At 50.9% G+C, this 12,544-nt stretch overlaps 4 protein-coding genes across 4 annotated transcripts; 1 reads left to right on the forward strand and 3 right to left on the reverse strand.

Annotated features, from left to right (window-relative positions):
• Positions 1-1,258: 1,258 nt before the first annotated feature.
• BU24DRAFT_454118 (uncharacterized protein) lies at positions 1,259-2,676 on the reverse strand (the record flags this gene model as incomplete). Its single annotated transcript, XM_033531300.1, has 3 exons — positions 1,259-1,756; positions 1,826-2,326; positions 2,383-2,676. The coding sequence occupies 3 exons, from the start codon at positions 2,674-2,676 to the stop codon at positions 1,616-1,618; spliced, it is 936 nt and encodes a 311-aa protein (XP_033379946.1). The 3' UTR covers positions 1,259-1,615.
• An 813-nt stretch (positions 2,677-3,489) lies between these two features.
• BU24DRAFT_376905 (amino acid transporter) lies at positions 3,490-5,504 on the reverse strand. Its single transcript, XM_033524633.1, has 4 exons — positions 5,097-5,504; positions 4,970-5,046; positions 4,641-4,916; positions 3,490-4,570 (listed from the first exon to the last, which is right to left on the reverse strand). Exons 1-4 carry the CDS (start codon positions 5,306-5,308, stop codon positions 3,609-3,611), a joined length of 1,527 nt encoding a protein of 508 aa, XP_033379947.1. The 5' UTR covers positions 5,309-5,504; the 3' UTR covers positions 3,490-3,608.
• Positions 5,505-6,254: 750 nt separating this feature from the next.
• Positions 6,255-8,350, reverse strand: BU24DRAFT_495757 (uncharacterized protein). The gene is made up of 2 exons (XM_033534154.1): positions 6,986-8,350; positions 6,255-6,931 (listed from the first exon to the last, which is right to left on the reverse strand). The coding sequence occupies exons 1-2, from the start codon at positions 7,989-7,991 to the stop codon at positions 6,495-6,497; spliced, it is 1,443 nt and encodes a 480-aa protein (XP_033379948.1). The 5' UTR covers positions 7,992-8,350; the 3' UTR covers positions 6,255-6,494.
• Positions 8,351-9,454: 1,104 nt separating this feature from the next.
• Positions 9,455-11,330, forward strand: BU24DRAFT_354012 (DnaJ-domain-containing protein; the record flags this gene model as incomplete). The annotated part of the gene is made up of 2 exons (XM_033523801.1): positions 9,455-9,564; positions 9,680-11,330. 2 exons carry the CDS (start codon positions 9,455-9,457, stop codon positions 11,328-11,330), a joined length of 1,761 nt encoding a protein of 586 aa, XP_033379949.1.
• Between the last annotated feature and the right edge of the window lie 1,214 nt (positions 11,331-12,544).

Raw genomic sequence — 12,544 nt, forward strand, 5'->3', positions numbered from 1 at the left:
CTCTTTAGTCCTGTACGACTTGATATCGGAACACAGAGGTCTTTTTAAACTTGCAGCGAAGCTGTCGTTGCTAGCCAGCAGATCACACCATGCAGCACCGAGGATCGAAATTCTCCAAGACCTTTTATCTTGGAAAGCAACCAGTTAGGACGGAAGAAACTTGCTATCCGTCCGTCTATGCTTTTTATTTCCTGGGTTGTTGAAAACTTGATCTATTTATCCCCGCCAAAGCCGCGCCACCAAATTCTCCCATTCTCCCACCTACCAAAGACATCAGGTGTCAGGCGAGATGTCATAGAACAGAAAACATATAGCCTCCGAACAATCTCTAGAGACTAATAAGTTTCCCGCGGCTGCCCAGGACGCAAAGCAAGCAAGGGGTGTGCATCTTTTCCCGTTTCCGAAAGGTTAGACATCAAGAGACAAGCAACAGCTCCATGGCGTAGCCAGTCCATCGTGATGATGCTGCTCACCACCCGTGTTTGTGTTATCCCAATCCGGGCAATGCTGATTACCCGCCGCTAAGGCGGCCGTGAGATTGGGCGTGTGGCTATTCAATCTAATCAATCATAACGACACAATTCCGGTGCGCTGCTACCGCTACTGCTGCATGAATGGAAGAAACGACTACCTCCATGTATGTATGTATATGTACTCCGTAAAGGGTAAAACACAGTAAGGGATGTGGTATTGTGCGAGATGCGATATGCGATACATGTCTCCTTTGAGGAAATGCCCGGCAATACATTGATGCGTTGTTTCGTCACGAACGACATGTTTTGCTACTCCACTCTTCTTGCCGTCCTCTTTCCCCCAATGCCATGCTTGCTATCTATAGTACATGTATGTACATGATATTGTAATGCGTTTGAGGCGGCACGGAAAGATTTTTGGATTTTATTTTTGCCAAAACGTCCACGTATAGTTGCCGTCAGGCAAGCCACCGCTCGTCGTGCAGATTCAACACGTTGATGCCGACAAGCCATCCGTCCACAAAGAAACGGCACATGCAGCCAGCTTGGCTTCGCTTGCTGTAGTGTATGTAGGATAGGCACATGCAGCAAGGTACAGAGTACATACTTATGTGTGTGTCGTTGTTTATATCCGAAGTCTCTTTGTTTGTCGTTGTTTGATGGTCGGCCCAAATGAGCGGGACCTTTGCGAATATTCCCGGATTTGGGGTGTAGTGGGGGGGGGGGGGGGGGGGGGGAGAAGGATGGCGATCTCGAGACAAACGAGCGGTACTTTCAGCCGCAAGCGAGGTTTATTCATCCTTCCCATCATATGGCATGTGGCATGGCGTGAGAAAAGGCCTGCGGTCACGAAACCGATGTACAATTCTCGGCGTGATGGTTTCAAAGGGGAAAACGCTCGAGGGTCTTCCGTCTCCTCGCTCTTTCGAAGATGCTCGGGAGGAATTAAATGATAACGCTGCCCCACCCTTCGCACCGAGATTGTGGCTTGCCCACCCTCCCGCATGTCAGTGTATGTTCAATCTTCAGGTAGACTAAAGTCTGTACCTAGGTAGGTAGGTATGTATGTACGTCGGAGGGATCGAAACTTTACTGCAATGCAAGGATCAAACATTCGTAGGCCATTTTCTTTCCCCAACGAATCATTTGGATTCGACGCCCATGACCAAAGACATCCTCTTGACCTCCTTCTTGCTCTTCTGCCTCTTCAGCACGAAGATGTAGATGACGAGCGAGAATAGGGCTGCCGCGCACTGAATCAGACCCGTGTACCAGGAAGCAGTCTATCCAACACCCTAAGTCAGCAACCACTAGAAAAAGAATGATAGGGTGCTCTCCTAGGGGATGTATACCTGCACATTACAATAATAATTAAAGTCAACCACCCCTACAAACTCCTTCTGGATCGCCTTCGCAGCCGGCGCACAAGTCCACCCCCAAAGATCATTGCTCTTCCCGCCTTTACTCTTCTCCGCGCGATACATCGCGGCGGCCACGATCCAAACGACCAATTGCCCGACCAGCGACCCCCACGTGACGACCGCGGAAACCAGCGCCGTCCTGTTCGCCTCTTTGACGCCGCAGATGCAGTAGCAGATGAGGGTGAGGACGTTGATGAGCGCGGAGGCAGCAGCCACGAGGAAGTACGTCCATGTTGGCCAGGTTTTGGGGTCTTTGGACCAGGCGGTGCGGTGTTTGGTGGTGCCATCTGGGAGGACGATGTCCCGGAAGACGTGCTTAGTACTGAGGAACTTGATGAGCGTCATGGTGAGGGGGACTAGGGTTGCTATGGAGAGGAAGAGGGCGATGAGGCGGGAGATGAGACGGAGGCGCCGGATGTTGGATTTCAGATGCTGGAGGGTTTCGGTGAGTAACGATGGGTTTTGAAGTTGAAGATAAGCTCGCTCACCTTGTCTTCCTTCTGGGCTATCTTCAAGTCAACGACGTCGTCTAGGAACATTGGATCTTCAATGCTGGTAGGAGAATGGTGGAGCGGGGCATGTGATGTCGACTGCGTGCGATAGTCTTGACCCCAGTATGGCGCCGACATTGATGTTACTTGGTTCCCCGTACTCGAAGGTGGATATACCGGTTCATATGCTATCGACTGGTCATGATACCCTCGACCCTGATACAGAGCCGACATGGGCGGCGGTGGAGCCAGAAACGGCTGCTGCTGTCGTGTGTAGTCGCTTTGATACATGATCGTGGTCACAATTCTTGAAATCACATCTAATTATGGAATCTTTCTTCTTCCGCGAGGAATTGCGATACAGGTTATGGTAGAATATGTGTCCATATAGTAAGCTTTATATTTTGATTCCCTTTTTCAGCTGAATATGCGTATCAGGTACACTAGATACCTACTACTTGCGCGGGGAACATAGCTGGCGCCACCTACTAGGCTATTACTAAGTGCCACCATCAATGAGGGTTTTCTACACGCTGGCATGAACAATACAAAAGAATCAAAGTCAAGACATCATCCAAGAGTCTCATATCATATTATCCTTCAAGTTCTCGGGGCAATTGGGGTCAAGCACAGAACGCTCGGCATGGAGGATGGAGATGGTATATTCCGTCTTTCTTATTTTGGCTTGCGATATGCGCCTCAGCCACGGCTGAAATAGTGAATAGTGGTTGATGGCTTGAGGTCGGTGGGCGGATGGATGGATCAGTCAGCGGAGCGCTCCGCAAGAAAGTCATTTGCTGGAATGGTTTCTGGCCAGATCAAAGCCATTGATACTCATTGGGATTCCCTTAGACATGTTTAACTGTATCAGGGCAGTTCCCTCAGATTTAGGACTAATAACGGACCATTCGGCGTAGAGGCTACGGATGCGTTGTACCTCTTCTTACTCGTTTCGTATTGCTATGTGCGGCTTGCGAGATGGTTTGAGGGCACTGGATCTGAGAAGGTAAGGGAGAGATGTACAAGAGTTTCTCGTGTCACTGGCGGGTGGTGCATTATTATGAAACATGTAGGCAATGAGATAAGAATTCCCATTTCATCTTCCTCGCTACCAAATATGGTAATATATCAGAAAAGCAAACGCTCAAATTGATCAGGCGATTCCTCCAATCCACCATCACATCATCAAGAAGACATGCATGCCATTAAACGCGAGCAAAACATCAGAACCCTCGTGCATCATGCCCGACATTCGGCACCTCAAACTGCTTCCTGCCCCAGACAAGATAATACACAGCTCCGAAAAGCGCCCACCCGGCGATGACGACGATAGAATAATTCATCGTCTCGGCTGTGACGGGCATCATGCCCGGGAAGGTACCATACACGATCGCCAGCACCAACCACGCGCAAGCAAGCAAGTTCACTGCGACACCCAGCGGCTTCCACATCCGGAACGGACCAAACTGGTGGGACTGGAAGCGAGGGCGGCCGAAAACAAGCCAGTAGACGATGGGGATGAGGTAGGAGGTGTAGAGGCCGAGGATGGCCATGGAAAGCACGGCGTTGAAGGCAGTGGAGTTGCCGAGGTAGATGAAGCCCAGGGCCATTTGGAGGGCTGTCACGAGAACCACGGCGCGGACGGGGATCTGCGAGCTGCGGTTGACGTGCGAGAAGAAGTGGTGGAAGGGGGTGGCTTTGTCACGCGCGAAGGCCCAGAATGTGCGGGAGGTGGAGGTTATGCCGGCGACCGCAGCCGCGATAGCGATGATATCTATTACGATGGTGAAGACGGTGGCGGCGGCGTGGGACCGTGTTGCGTCGAGGAAGATTTGCATGAATGGGAAGCCGGTGGGTGTTGCGAGGAGGGTCTCTAAGGGGCCGGCTGAGAAGAGAAGCAAGACGCAGTATCCAAGGCCCAAGACTCCGTTGACAACCACGGATCCAATCATGGCGAGTGGGACGTTGCGGGCAGCATGGGGAAGTTCTTCTGCAAGATGGCAAGCCGCGTCGTATCCCAGGACCGGGTACACTGCTGAGAGAAGCCCGACCAGCCACGAGACACCATCGTTGGACCATCCGCTACGGTTGGTGATCTCGGTGAAGACGAATGAGGCGTTGTTCTTGGGTGCCATGACACCAAGGACGACCATAATGACGACCAAGCCTGTCAAGTGGAGGACTCCTGTATGTATGTCAGTACTTTAAGTACCAAATACGATATTTCGTCCCTGAAAAGACATCTGATAACTTACCAGCTAGCAGGTTCGTCGTCGGCAGCAGTCTAGCCCCCCAGATATTCAAAGCCGCAGCGTAGAGAAGCACTGCCCAGTAGAGTAATAGTCCTTGCCATCTCTGCGGGATGTAACTATCGTCATTCAAGATGATCAATGCCTGAATCTGAAGGCCAGCAGCGAAGGCGGCAGAAGCAGTGAGAACGATCTGACCACCGATATTAATCCAACCTGAGAACCAAGCTGCGACCGAACGAGTGGATGGTGGGGATAGAGCTGCAACCCAGTGGTATTGTCCTGTAACAGATCAGTTTTGTGCCGATGTGCATATCTGGTTTGTTTTGTCGAACCTCCAGCAGTGGGATAGATGGAAGCAATTTCTCCCAAAGACAGTGCAATTGCAACTGTACAGATGATGGACAGCAGGCTATTAACAATTAGACAATGTCCCTGAGCAGGTACTCGAAGCGAACTTACAAGTTAAAGAACAGACACGGGGCTCCACCAGAACTCAACGCGGTGGCAATGACAGTTGATAGAGCTTCCCATGTTGCCATCAAACATAGACACAAACTCCCCAACGACCACAAGGAGAAACCTCGTCGCAGCTCCTGCACATGGCCGATCTGTGCCAGGCGCTCATCATCACTCTGCGTGGTATCGAGCCGTTCAATCTTGGAATCTGCCATTATTGTTGTATTATGTGGTGAGGCAGAATAGATTCTTGGCAAGCTGCATCTCCATTGTCGCAATACGAGCACCTACACGACGACTTATATCGAGGATGCATCTTCTACTGTGATAGTGATGTGGTCTAGTTGGTTGATAGTACAGGGCGAGTTGTGCGGGGGACGGATCAATTCCGGGGTGAAGCGGAATTCAGTGAAACACGTTGTGAGGGGGTTCATGGCTTCACGGCTCAACCCAGTCCCGTTCGGGGGAATTCATACGCAGATTGGCGATGAATGCACAGAAAGGGACCAATAGAGATGATGAGAGGCGCAGCTATCTCATCTATCTCATCTACACAGTATCGCCCTCCTGAAATACCCCTGCCCTGCCTTTCCCTTTTCCTTACCCTTACCTTTACAAGTTATCTACCGTTCAGCTAGTTAGTCAGTTACGAACAGGACTAGGTACGATAAGCTGTCACGGCTGTACTGTGTATACACAAGCCCGCGCATCGACTAACCCGCAATCCGACCTCCTTTATTGGCTGCATCCTGGGTTTGCCCTGGCCACGGGACGCGCATCAGCAGCCGATAACTGCCTCTACCTCCGCATTTCCTATCGTTAGTTGGGTCGTTTATCTTTTGGGGCGGCGTCGGGCTTTATCTATGTTTCGTACCGCCGAGATAGCAGCACGGAACGGTCCCGCGATAATATTGTACGAGTATCTTCCTAGAAGTAATAACATTATTGCGACTCGTGCTCTCGGTGTCTCGTTGAAGTGTGCTTTGGAATTGTTTGTCGTCTAGAACAGTCCGAAGCTCGCTGGAGAATTGCTTCTTATCTGAGTGTCTGCACGGACGTGACGACACGTTCACAATTCGCCGGCATAACGGCATTAGCCTGCATAGATGTCTTGCACCGCTACTGAACTTCGCAGACGGGAAGCGTCCCATTTTGTTTGTACGACTGATTGATCATTGTGGAAGTAATGGATGAGGGCTATAATTATGCTAAATGTGCAAGAAGTTGGGGTATCTCTGACAAAAGGAAAGGAAAGGCGAAACGCTCATATGCTCGTCCTATATACACATGTCACAGGGAGTCTCTCTCCTGAAGCTCTCCTTCTCCCCTTCTCTGAGCGCATGTAACAACGGAGTGAAGGCCGGAGTAAAATATGACAGGAGTGGGCGGTCGTAGATTCGATCACATGACTGAGCACTTCTCCTTATACACCTCACCATACTCATCAACGCCAGCCATGAGCTCATTGTACTTCTGCTTCGCCTTGACCTCGTCGGGAAACCATTTCTTAAGATAAGCCGCGAGCTCGATGTCGAGATTGTCGCTGCAGGCGTCGATGACCGTCTTCTCGCGGCAGAGAGGGCACAGGTGCTGCTTGTTGGTCTGCATGACGATGAGGCAGCGGATGCAGAAGACGTGGTTGCAGCGGAGGCGGACGGGCCGCCACTGGAGGTCCATGCACATGGGGCACGAGTAGTCGTCGAGCTGCGGGATCGTGCAGATGAGGTCCGTGGAGATGGTCCGGCAGACTTGCTTGGCGAGGTGCGTCGAGAAGTCTGGGTACGCGATTTGTTTAGGGAATGTGGCTTTCACGTCGAGGGCGGTTTGTTTGTCGAATTCTAGGGGGAGATGTGTTAGTTATTGGAGGTTTGCTGGCGAGGAGGAGGGCTTACTCTTGAGGATTTTGTTCATGGCGGTTTGGTTGATCTCGCCGAATCGTAATGATTGGAGGATCTCCTGGTTGATATGCATGAAGGTGTTGAGTGCTTTCAGGTTCTCGGGTTTTTTGAACTTCTCTACCAGGCCTGCCTCTGCGATCCGTTGGGAGAAGAGCTGGAATCGCTCAGCTGCTTTTGCAGCGTCGTGCTCGGAGTGGTCGCTCTCAGTAGTGCCAAAGAATATGTCGCTCTCGAGGTAGATCTGGAAGATCTGTCTCCAGACGGCGATCAGCTTGCGGTTGGCCCTGCGATCCGGATTCGTCAGTTTGGCGACTTGCATGCCCAGATTGGCAATCTCGTCATGCATCCTCTTTTCTTCCCTCTCTTGCAGACGTTCAAGTCCCGACAATTCGCTGGCCAGCATGGAGAAGAATTCCGAGTCCGAGGTCAATGGTACTTCGACTGTCCGATACCCAGGCCGTCTCTTTGAGATGTGTCCATTGATTGGTGGGGATGGTAGGTCTGTAGATGCAATAGACTCTCGAGGTGACTCCTCGTGTACTCTTATGTCGGAGAGGCCGGTCTGGACAGCGAACATTTGGAGCTTCCTCTTCGTCTTTTCGTCTAAACCAGCACTATGAAGATCACCCGTTTTCTCATCCACATAGAATAGTAACTTGGGATGGAATGGTCTCTTCTTCTTTGATGAGCCGTTGCTGGCGGTCGTTCCGTTTGCTGCATTGTCATTGCCATCAATCGGTTCCTCTTCGCTGTCGTCGTCATTCAGCAAATACTCGAAAGGCCTCGACTCCACATCGTCATTCTCGGTGGCTTTGTTGTAGTCCTCGACCTTCTTAAGGAGACTGCCAAGAGTCTGAGGGTCAAGTCCAACTTGGGCCAATTCACTGGTAAGACGGTTGATGCATTTCTTGAGTTGAGAGTAGGAGATGGCAGATTCGACCCAGTCGGGTGGAAACCCCTCGGTCTTGAGGGCTTCCTTAAAGGTTTGGCCGAATTTCATCTTGGATTTTTCTTAAAGGGGATTACTATTATGGTCCACAGATATGGTCGGCCCTAGGTGGAGATGAACGGTCTTGGGAGCCCAGCTCCGGATGGTTGGATCTACCCTCGTAGGGCTGATGAACGGAGTGGCTGTGCTCGGTGACTAGGGGGCCCCTAAACCCAGGATATGTGGAGTTTCCCTCTGGGGAGTGAGATTTAGATGAACGGCGTTGGCACAGATACGATAGGTTCTCGAGATGGTGAGAATCGTACGGTAAGGTACGGCAGCGGTGCAGTAACAGTGTAGTGTTGATATGGTGGAGGAGATGAGCGGGTGGATGTGCCTGTTGAAGTTGCAAATTTTCGCACGTGGGCGGTTGAGGGGCCTTCAGTGGTCGAGAACGAGCAAGGAGAGACACAACCGTTGCCTCTTTTGGTGAATTGGGATGAATAATAACTGTTCTACTCGTAAGAATGAGTGAATCCGACTGGCCAGGCCAATCAAGCCGATGTAAATGACGAGCTTTAGTCCTGATTGGGTATGGCAATTGCAATTGGAAGAACCAGTGTATGCACGTGAGGTGACGTTGGTCGCGTGCCAGTTCCGATCCCGGGGTTCCGTCCAGCTCCAGTTCCAGTTCCAGTTCCGAAATAATGACTTGTATTGTAGTTGCCTTGGGATCGGATCGTGGCAACACCATCTACTGTGTACTCTGATGTGATGCCGATACGAAGGGAAGAAAGGTAATATAAAATGGTGTGCAAGTTGTATCGAACCAACAGTGGAGTCTTCTTCCGCCCTCCCCAACTCAGCAGCGAGGCGACCCAGCGTGAGGAGAAAAATCGATTGAGCAGGCAGACGAATGATTCATAATGATAAAAAAATATTGATTATGAGTTGCGTGAAGGCCAAGAGTTCAAAAGAAGCAAAGGGAAACGCGGGGGATCCTCCCATTTGTACTCCACACCCGGCCGACATTGCACGAACTGGACCTGAACTACTCAGAAGTTGCTGCGAACAGGAATGAAATCGTTTCAAAGTTAGTCTGCAATAACACGACTAGAACATTCGTGGTTCTTCCTTGTTCCTTGTCTGTCTAGGTTCGATACTCATTAATGAGTGTTAATGAGTTCTTCTTTCATTCTTACCCATCTAGTTCCCGTCGATCACTGGCCAATCAGAACGGCATACGCCGCCACTCTATCATTTCTCTCTCTGCCGTTCGCCTTCGTCCAAAAAACCGGACTACAGCTGGCGTCAGAAGGCTGACGACAATCGCAATCATCGATTCCCCCCTAAAATACCCTGAAATTTTATATCGCATTGTCTGGATTCTGGACCTCTTTTCGCGGATTTCCTTGCTCACCACGACGTGATTGGCTCGCTTGTGCGGGCGTCCATTCCTTTTCCAGGGTCATAACTGATCGAGTATCAATAGCAACACCTGCCCCGCCAAAACATTTCATCATAACCGTACCACCATGGGCGCATCGCAATCCACAGGCGGCGGCGATGATGCGTCCAACAATGCCGAAGTCAAGACAAGTTACTACGAGCTGCTTTCCATAGAACGTAACGCTTCGGAAGAAGAGTGAGTAATCTTACTATCCCCAGTTCTTTCCTTTTCCTCATTCCGTTTGAACAAAACACACCCCACTTCTTCCAAAAACAGTCTTTAGAACATTTAATTAAATCTCCAATCACAGAATCAAGAAGGCATATCGCCGCAAAGCCCTCGAACTCCATCCAGACCGCAACTACGGCGACGTCGAACGCACGACCGCCCTCTTCGCCGAGATCCAATCCGCATACCAAGTCCTCTCTGACCCCCAAGAACGCGCCTGGTACGATGCCCACGAGTACGACATCCTCCGCGGCAACGATGGCTCCGGTGATGGCGGCGACGGTGCGGGTGGAGACTCGGGCCCCAAGTACGAGGGTAACATGAAGGTCACGACTGCAGATGAGATATCGCGCATGATGGGCCGGTTCAGAGGCAATGTCAAGTTCGACGACTCGCCGAGTGGGTTCTATGGATACCTGAACGAAGTTTTTGCTACGTTAGCGAAAGAGGAAGAGTATGCGTCCAGCTGGGACGGTGGCGATGTCGCAGAGTATCCGTCGTTCGGTCACAAGGACGATGCGTACGACGACGTTGTGAAGGGATTCTACTCCGCGTGGGCGGGCTTTGCGACGAGGAAATCCTTCGCGTGGAAGGATAAATACAGAGTGTCCGAGGCGCCCGATCGGAGGGTCAGAAGACTGATTGAAAAGGAGAACAAGAAATGTAGAGATGATGGCATAAGAGAGTTCAACGAGGCCGTAAGGACATTGGTGCAATTCGTGAGGAAAAGAGACCCGAGATATACCCCGAACAGGCAGACGGAGGACGAGCGAGCAAAAGCACAAAGACAAGCCACCCAGGCGCAGGCCGCTAGGGCAAGGGCAGCACACGCCGCGAAGATGGACGAAGCCGTACCGGAATGGGCAACGAGGAGAGACTTCGACGACGAAGAGGAGGAGGAGACAGAAGAAGAGAGCGAGCAGGATCATTTCGAGTGCGTTGCTTGCAGGAAGACATTCAAGAGCGAACGCCAATGGGAGGCACACGAGAAGAGCAAGAAACACCAGAAAGCAGTCTTCGCGCTGAAGAAGCAGATGCGCAAGGACAATGCGAACCTAAACCTCGACGAGGACATCCCCAGCAGCGGGGTCATCACGCCTGTGGAGGATGCGAACGGCAATGCATCAGAGGGATTGAATGACCTCGATGACTCGGTTGACGACCTCGCAAAGGACGTCAAAAACGCCAAAGTCGAGGACGCCACAGACGAAGAAGATGCAGGTACTTCGGAAGACGACGACACAGCACCTCAATCCAGACCAAACCCATCCGCACAAACACCCTCTACATCCTCCGAAGCAGAAGAAGACTCATCAGAAGACGACGAATACGCCTCTCGTGCTGCTGTCGAAGCGCGTCTCGCACCCTTCGCGAAATCAGCCTCGTCATCAACAACAAAACCCTCTCCAGAGAACGAAGATGACAACAACGACGACAAAGATGACGAATCCACAACCGCAGCACCATCGCAGCCCAAACTCGGAAAAGCCGCCCTGAAACGGCAAAAGAAGGCCGCAAAAGCCGCCGCCGAGACCGCCCCAGATGCCGCGTCGTCAGGACACAAGTGCGCCTCATGCGACGCGGCGTTCCCGTCCAAAACCCAACTGTTCGACCACCTGAAGAAGAATCCAAAGCACGCCGCGCCGCCTTCTGCCGTCAAAGGTGCCTCCGCGGCGGCCGGAGGAGCGGGAGGAGGGAAGAAAGCTGCGGGAAAGGGCAAGAAAAAGAAATGAGGGTCAAACGACTAGATCCTTTGTAAATTCCTGTTAGGTTTCTCTCCTCCTCTCCATCTCCCTGTGAATTAAAGATGCAAGGAGAGCAGATGGATAAACCCACAACGGCTGCGGCGTTGATTACATACGCATATGGAAGACGTTGGATTGTATATACCCTCTCCTCAATTCCCCGTCACCTCTCTTCCCTTCGGCCAAGTCCAGAAGAGAAGAGAGTGAGGAAGGATTGACGGGCCGAGATAGATGGGACAACAATTCATAAAGTAGTTGTTTCTCTGAGCCACTCAAATCGAAAGGTTTGGAATCATCAAGTGACTCTCCCAACCAGAAGAACATTTTGATTGTGTTCCTTTCGAATCCAGATAGATAGACGTTCGGTAGATAGGTAGATAGGTGGCCGGAGGGATAGGTCGAATAGTGAAGATCTAGTTGCCTTCGTACCTACCTACCTACCTACTGTCAAAATTCATGACAAGTTCATACACGAGAATAGAGAATAAGGACACTCTGTACAAATCAAATGCATATGCCCGTTGCCTCCCCCAACCCTCCAAAAGAAATTGACGAGTTTGAGTCAAAAAAAAAATGACATGTTTTAAATCCAATTCAAAAACAAGACAGAAGAAAAGAAGGACAACAACAATCACGAAAGTCTTTCGTCCTATCACTTCTTCACTTTCAATTTTTCTGGTCACGAAGAGTAACAAAAGGGAATCATTTGGTATGTGAATCTTTCCGAAGGTCTTCTACATTTCTATACAGATACCGTAGGGACCTAGGTAGGCACGTACATACATACAACAACTGCTCCCCTCTTTCCTCCTTTCATCATGACCAACCTCCCTCTAATCCACTTCTTCTACTCGTTTGCGCATGATAAACGATCACTTAACTGTCCCCCACAGGGTTCCATAACTTGCTTCCCTTGCGAACCCCCCTAAAACCTGGCCTACTCACTTCACTCATCATCCACCCGTCTAGGGCACAGGCCCAGAAGACCCATTCATTGTGCATATATCAAGTGCGAAACAGAAACATACAGTAAATAACACACCCTTTTCCATTCCGTGCTCGCTACCTAAGGTAGTCTGCATGCCACCTTCCCCCCTTCCTGCCTGCAGCAGGACCTTGTGAGCCAGATTCGTAAGAAAGGTAGGAGCGGCCGTGACAATCAACAAAAGGAGACGCGTGCGACATGGTTCCAACCCAAAGAA

Source organism: Aaosphaeria arxii, assembly GCF_010015735.1.
Source record: "Aaosphaeria arxii CBS 175.79 unplaced genomic scaffold BU24scaffold_9, whole genome shotgun sequence".
Lineage (NCBI taxonomy): Eukaryota > Fungi > Ascomycota > Dothideomycetes > Pleosporales > Aaosphaeria > Aaosphaeria arxii.

What these genes read in the sequence shown, in the direction of transcription:
- BU24DRAFT_376905 (XM_033524633.1), bottom strand. Translation starts at nt 5,308, where the DNA reads ATGGCAGATTCCAAGATTGAACGGCTCGATACCACGCAGAGTGATGAT. An exon ending in CCGTGTCTGTTCTTTAACTT is followed by an intron (nt 5,047 to 5,096) that starts GTAAGTTCGCTT and finishes AATTGTTAATAG; the next exon opens with CCTGCTGTCCATCATCTGTA. An exon ending in CATCTATCCCACTGCTGGAG is followed by an intron (nt 4,917 to 4,969) that starts GTTCGACAAAAC and finishes GATCTGTTACAG; the next exon opens with GACAATACCACTGGGTTGCA.
- BU24DRAFT_495757 (XM_033534154.1), bottom strand. Translation starts at nt 7,991, where the DNA reads ATGAAATTCGGCCAAACCTTTAAGGAAGCCCTCAAGACCGAGGGGTTT. An exon ending in CATGAACAAAATCCTCAAGA is followed by an intron (nt 6,932 to 6,985) that starts GTAAGCCCTCCT and finishes ATCTCCCCCTAG; the next exon opens with AATTCGACAAACAAACCGCC.